Source organism: Mastacembelus armatus, chromosome 3 (assembly GCF_900324485.2).
Source record: "Mastacembelus armatus chromosome 3, fMasArm1.2, whole genome shotgun sequence".
Taxonomy (NCBI): Eukaryota; Metazoa; Chordata; class Actinopteri; order Synbranchiformes; family Mastacembelidae; genus Mastacembelus; species Mastacembelus armatus.
Window position 1 is genome coordinate 21,497,166 of NC_046635.1, and position 7,281 is coordinate 21,504,446.

The following is a 7,281-nucleotide window of genomic DNA, read 5'->3' on the forward strand; positions in this document are numbered from 1 at the left end:
TTTACCTATTTTTTTTTATATATATATATATATATATAAACAATGTCCTCTTGCCGGATGAGTTTCCGAATCTGGCTCGATGAAGAAAACTTTCTTCTGTATTTGGATTTTAAAAGGAAACTGCAGAAAAAAAAAAAAAAAAAAAAGTTAATCAGTCACTGACACCGAAATGGTTACCCGTTGTGCAAAAATTGTGCATTAACACGCGAAAAAAAAGTGGTAGGACAGACGCGAACAAATGAAATAGATTGGCGAGCCATAAAATGAGATTTGAAATCCCATTCAAATAAGAGCTCGCGACGTCAGTGCACTTATCCAAGAGGAGGAGGGGGGAGAGAGAGAGAGAGGGAGTGAGATAGAGAGAGAGAGAGAGAGAGAGGGAGGGTGAGAGAGAGAGAGAGGGAGGGAGGGGGAGGGAGAGAGAGAGAGAGAGAGAGAGAGCTGTTTGCTGTGTAGTGTGTATGAGAGAGGTGAGATCTGAGAAATAGGAGGGGCTTCTAAACGACTAGAAATGTCAATCTGAGCAAGGGAGTCCCAATAATCTAAAGCAATCTGTAAGGACCTGACCTTAGTCCATCCAGATCAATAGGGAAGTGAGGGTGGAAAGAAGGAGAAGAGGAAGAAATAAGGGGCGCAACCGGATCGTTTACACTGGCTGTTCCGAGGAAATACAGACTTCCCCTGCTTGCACCTTTTGTTGCTCACATGCTCACACTGTAAAAGTGGATATCGAGGCAATTCCCTTGCTTTGTGTGACTGCAGCAGACTTTTCCCCCCTTTTCCTACCGCCATGTCTTTCCCTCAGCTGGGATATCAGTATATCCGACCGATATACCCGCCGGAGCGCCAGGGGATCGCCAGCAATGCCCGGGCCGGGACAGAGCTCAGTCCGTCCGGCGCGCTCTCCAACGTCCTCTCCACTATGTATGGATCTCCCTTCGCCGCAGCAGCGCAGGGCTATGGAGCGTTTCTCCCCTACTCTAACGATATATCCATTTTCAATCAATTGGTGAGTGGCTGTGCTCTGTTTGTGAGTAATCCATAACTTTATGTGACTGTTGAAAACGGAAAGAAATCGATTCCCGGGCCTTCCAGAGCTTTATTGGCACTTTTTTTTTTTAAGTCCAAACCATCAGAGCGCCGCGCTGAACTTTGCCGTTGAGAGTTTTGTCAGTTTTAGTTAAGTTTAGTTGGTTAAAAAGTAACGCATTAAAAAAAACACGCTTGTGCTTTAAGCTTGTTGTTGTCATAGGACTTCTTAAATCTGACAGTCAAACGCTTGATGACCTGATGCAATGTGATGTGCTGGGGGTTCACATGTATTGCTGAGTGGCTGAGTGTATATAAAAAAAGTAAAGTCTTGTCTGTGCAAGAGTTTCGATTTCAACAAAACTAAAATCCACTTGGTTAAAATTTTTATAATCAGCTGTGGGGACGTAAATATTTCAGTTGTGCTGAAAAGACATTAGTCGTTTTACTTGTTTACACTGTCATAATAATCTGGTTTATTACTTCAAATCCACCCGCCGCACTGGAGCCATGGTCGTGTTTACTGGGAAGAAAGATTCCAGAGAAAGTAAATTCTGTTGTTAATACTTTAAATGTGCTGCACGTTTCTTGACTCCTTCCTATTTTGTCTTTGCAGGGGGCTCAGTATGAACTGAAAGACAGCCCCGGTGTCCAGCACCCAGGGTTTGCCCACCATCACCCTGCTTTTTACCCATATGGCCAATATCAGTTCGGTGACCCGTCCAGACCCAAAAACGCCACCAGGGAGAGCACCAGCACCCTGAAGGCCTGGCTCAGTGAGCACCGCAAGAACCCCTACCCAACCAAGGGCGAGAAGATCATGCTGGCCATCATCACCAAAATGACCCTCACCCAGGTGTCCACCTGGTTCGCCAACGCCAGGAGGAGGCTAAAGAAGGAGAACAAGATGACCTGGGCCCCCCGGAACCGGACCGACGAAGAGGGGAATGTTTACAGCAGCGATCACGAGGGGGAGGAGGGGGACAAGAGGGAGGACGAGGAGGAGATCGACTTGGAGAACATCGACACGGAAAATATTGAGAACAAGGACGACTTGGACGACCAGGACGACCTGCATTCAGACATTAAACTAGACGTGAGGAGTGACTCTGAGATTTCTGACGGCTATGAGGATTTACAAGGGTCCGACCAGAGGTTTCTAAAAGCTGTGGGTAAAGATGGCAAAGACGTGGAGAGAGGAGAGAACTTCCACAGCCACCACCACCACCACCATCACCACCACTCTTCATTGGACATCAAAGCGTCCCAACCAAACGGAGAACAGCTCAAACTGAACCCAGTGTCCGTTAGCTCACCGCCCTCAGAAAACAACCCCGCGCCAGCCCAAAAGCCAAAGATCTGGTCTTTGGCAGAGACAGCCACGGCCCCTGACAATCCGCGCAAATCGCCACAAATGAACGGCAGCAACTCCGCAGGGCCGACCGCCCAGACCATAATCGGCCCTCACAGACTCATCTCTTCTTGTCCCGTTGGGAAAATCCAGAACTGGACGAACCGAGCCTTCTCGGCGCACCAGCTGGCTTTACTGAACTCAAATCATTACCTGGGACTGGCGAACCAGGCCACTGCCACCGGCCTGGCCCTCTACAGCAGCAGGCAAACGGAGGACAAGAGTCATAGTTCAGAGACTCCAGTCACAGGTACATGTCCCCGACACTGAGACGCGCATGTATAAATAACTACAGAAACAAAGACACTAGTCCATTGCCCCTCATTCATTTCTGTTGTTTTACACCCTCCTTCTGCCTTCTTTGCCTGTTCATGGATTTTTTTTCTCTCTCTAGGCCACACAGATGAACAGTGTTACTATGTTGTAGCTTACAGAGTACAGTGTGTGTGTGTGTGTGATGTGTGTGTGTGTGTATGCTTTGAAACATGTCTGTGAGGATTTTGTAAACCTCATCAGAAAACATTTAAGGAAATGCTGAATTGGGTGACAATTGTTCTTAAAATTTCCTGCCCCATCCCTTCTTCTGTTTTGATATTGCTACATCTATATGATATTGAGGCCTATGTGCTTGTATTTTAACGGTTTACATAAAACCCTCCCCAATTACACCAACACGAAATTCACCAAATATATAGACAGTTTACTCAATGCATTTTTTTTTTCAATTCAATTGCCACAATTTCAGAGAGATCTTAGTGCCTTGGATGCAGGGGAGAAGTTGTGAAAACAGCTTTCCACCCAGTTCAAAGATAGAGAGGCTGTCAATTTCAGAATTTTTCTTTTTTGATGCCATATCTCAGCTTTCTTTTTTTTTTGTTTTAAACACCCTATTTACCCAAATTAGCTTTTATTCTAAGATTATTTTTTTTTTAAATTCCTGTCTGTGCGCTTGTGTTGTTTTGTCAAGGCCTATGTTACACTTGTTTGGTCATGCAAATGAGTTCAATGCAAATTCACTACAGACTCGTTTTTGAAAGGCAATTGTCACTTTTTTTTATCACTTTGTGTTTTGCTCTTCATGAGTCTATTATTAGGGTGTGTGTGTGTGTGAGTGTGTTTTAGATCTCTACATTTTTATTTTATTTTATTTTATTTTATTTTACCCCTGTGTATTTCAGGCCTCAGCACCAACTAGAAGAAGCGATGCTTCTTTCGGGGCTCTCTCTCTTCCTCTTCATACCTTCTTCGCCCATCCTCTTTTTGTTTCTTTAAATTTTAGGTTGAATATGGAATGTAAAATACGAATAATACATCTCTGTATACTTACATTGTAAGCATGTCCTGTGTAAAACTGCTAATGTAATAATGTATGAACCTGTAGTCTGTGAGTTTCTTTCTTTTTGTTTTCTTTTTGTAAGTTCTGTGAGGATTTGATGTTCAAATGTTTTGTATATAAAGTTAAGAATATGTACATACTTGTGAACCAAATTGTACAAGAAAGTCTATATTTTGGCTAATAAATGAACTGCTGCAACTTTAAGCGATGGCTGAGGCTTTTTGGCCGAGGGGGACTTTGACAGCTGCTTTTGATGGCGGCTGTTATTGCGCACTGCAGCCTGGATTGCATCGCTTTGGTTCTTGCATGTGTGTTATAGTGGACAGCCCGAGGCGCAGACTTCATCCTCCGTGGAATGTGATAAGTAAATATTCGAGAGGGATTTATCAGACTTTTATAGTGGAGGGACTTAGAGCTAATTAGTTAGTACTGCGGCGTACATTTGGATATTAACGTTGTGGGATTATCCTTAACGCAGGCGTAGCGGTCGCATTTACAATGAATAATTCTTTCATTAAATTTCTTCTGAAATTGCACAGTGTAGAAAAAAAAAGACTTTAGGTAATGAATGACTGTTGGAGAGGATCGCTGCTGCTCGCTCGGACTGGTTTCAGCTGATTCTAAAGATGGATTTTGGCTTTGCGAGTGCAAACTCCCACATCTCATCATGCTCAATTTGTAATTGCTGTCGCTCTTCGCATATATCATACATTTTCCTCAACCAGCGTCGCTCTTTGCTATAATTGTAATGTATCGTCTCTGTATAACTAATAATAACATCATTTATTTTGCTTGCCCGTGATGTGATCATTTGCATGTGTGAGCTCTTATCAGAGGAAGTTTATGTAAACTTAGTGTTGGAGCTCCCTCTACAGTCACTCGCAGTCGACCATGTTCTGGTGCACACACGCAGACACACACTCACACACACACACATTCTTCTTCCTCATGCAGGCTCATTATTTATTATTTTTTTTGTCTCATTGCTTATTAATCCATCAGCTCTGATATAAAATCCGATAGTAACATTTTGCTCTTACAAATCTGTCACAATATCATGTCTTTTTAATGTGTTTTCGAGCATCAGTGCTGTGATTTTTTGTGTATAAACGCAGCACATCTCTCAAAATGAATGCGAAGATTTAAAGGCTTCAAAAAGCAAGCAGAGATTTTATTAAAAATAATAATAATACGAAGAAGAAGAGCTTCAATTATATTTAATGGAAGCCAAAGAGGAACCTTCAGGCTAAGTGGCATGCATCAAACATTTAGGCATAAAAAGTATGCAAATATTTACTAAATGGAAAAATAAAACTGGGAACATATTTTAAATTCACAATTTTATTTTATTTTTTTGCTTTTCTACACTTATTAATATGTGAAATATTACAAAAAACAAGCATGAATGCGATGCTCAACTTGAAGAATACAGGAACCAGTTATTACTGAAAACAGTGATTTTACTGTTTCTCATAAGATAAAATAAAATGCTCAAAAATGAAAGGCAAAAAGGCAAGAGAAAAAAATCAACAGAAGAAAAATGTCAGTAATTTCTAATAATAAATATATCTATATGTTTACAAAATGTCTTCAGCCTTTAAAAGACATCAGTCTTCATGACGCATTTTTATTTATCCAGTTAATTTAAAAGCAGTCCAAAATGTGTTCAAACATTTTAAAATGAAGGCCCTAATTTAGGAGGACAAACTCTGATTTCCTAAGTTACCCTAGTTTAAGGGAAAACCATCCTTTTCGCCGACACTGTAATGTTTTTTATCAATTTCTTTTAATATTAATTTCATTTTTTAAAATTTCTTTTCAAAGTTTAATATCCAAAGGCACTCGGATTTACGATTGCATTTAAACGCGCATACAGAGAGGCACCCTGTCACACATTCCTCGACTAGACTCAGCTGGTCAATGAGGACAATGTCAATTTAATGTGCGCAATGAAACGCGCTGAATCGCCGGAGCCGTGTCCTCTCTAGGTATAAGCTGTCCTTTAAAACAAACCCCTAACACAGCCCGAGAGATGCAGAGTCCGGAGCCTTTTGGAGCTGCTCTCACCATGTTGCCTTCCTGTCCAATCAATTATCCTCCTTGAGAGCCCCGTCTAAAGGCGCGATGCATATTCATAAGTGGCATCAGCCGGATGATTGATGTAATAGTTGTTTTTCTTTGTAGATTCTTCCTTTTGTTAGAGGAAGTAGCTTTGAATGACCTGAGTTACACGGGCAGTGATGATTCATAACTACACAATACAAAGGAAAATTAGATGTTCATATGGAACGTTGTTGTTACAAGGAAAGAAAAACAAAACAGAAAGTGTTAACCTTTAAAACGCCTATTAATAAATGCCACTGCAATTTAAACAACCACCTATAAAAGTGCATTCTAATCATTAAAGACATAATTATGATGATGCTAATTATGACAAGTATTATGAATTAAAGTTGTAAAAATTTATGTCGGCCTAAAATAAAAGTAAGAATACAAACAAAAAAGGTGGGCTGTAAAAGCATCTGGCTGCATGTGAAGATACTGAACCTTATCAGAAAAAAGGACCCTTATTTCCCTGTTCGCCGGGATGTTTGATCCTGGGGGGGCCCAGAACAAGCCCCCTCTTGATCACGAGGGTTCAAGCTGAAATGCTACCGAAGGGCCAGTGATCGTGTCTGGAGCTCAGGGTCTGTCCTCTGATCAGTGCATGAAATTAGGGATTAAAGTGCCTCAGCAGAAACAAAGTAATCATGCCTGCTTGCGTTGCCATACATGTCCAACCTGCTCCCTGTTACAAAGAGCAAATGCAATGCATTCTCTAACATTTTGCTCTGAGCTGCACAGAGATAATTTCCAGTGGGGCACAGTGTGTCCCTTCTTTCCTCACACATTAAGTGGATGTTCTCTGGCTAATGGGCAATAATCAACATTGACTCCTCTTCTTATTTCTAAAGTCCACCCTATGTTAAATGTTCAGCACCTGCGGGGCACACTGTAGCACTGTAAGGTAAGGTAGAATGACTCAACTGCCTAAAAAGCAAATCTATTCAACACAAGGTGGCAAGATGATGAAGAAGTTAAGATAGAATTTCAAGTATTAGGATCATACTTGTTACAGGCTTAAAGAACTAAATAATAATCAAATTGTGACACTGAGTTTTTCATATTCAGATTTAGCACATTATAAAGCAACAGATACTCATTTACTTTCACTGTCTAGTAATTATTTACTAATTCATGGATTGTTATGCAGCATTAGGAGCGTGGGAAACACAGATACAGTTGACACAGTGCAAATAAATTGTACTTCATTTCACATCTAATCACATTGCTTATGTTGTCCGGAGCACTGTTGAGTGCTGCTCTCTTTCTGCACTCGCTACTCTGAGACTGCACTACATGCAGCTACATGGGTGAGAAAGTAATGCATTGTTTAAGAGCCATTTAGAAGGGGAAAAACCAGAGAAAGATGGAATCATTAAAAGGAAATTTAATCTGTCTTTCG

General features: G+C 41.2%; 1 protein-coding gene across 1 annotated transcript; it reads left to right on the plus strand.

Annotated features, from left to right (window-relative positions):
* The first annotated feature begins 516 nt into the window (after positions 1-516).
* irx3a (iroquois homeobox 3a) lies at positions 517-3,980 on the plus strand. The gene is made up of 2 exons (XM_026294487.1): positions 517-1,009; positions 1,646-3,980. The coding sequence occupies exons 1-2, from the start codon at positions 791-793 to the stop codon at positions 2,708-2,710; spliced, it is 1,284 nt and encodes a 427-aa protein (XP_026150272.1). The 5' UTR covers positions 517-790; the 3' UTR covers positions 2,711-3,980.
* The last annotated feature ends 3,301 nt before the right edge of the window (positions 3,981-7,281 follow it).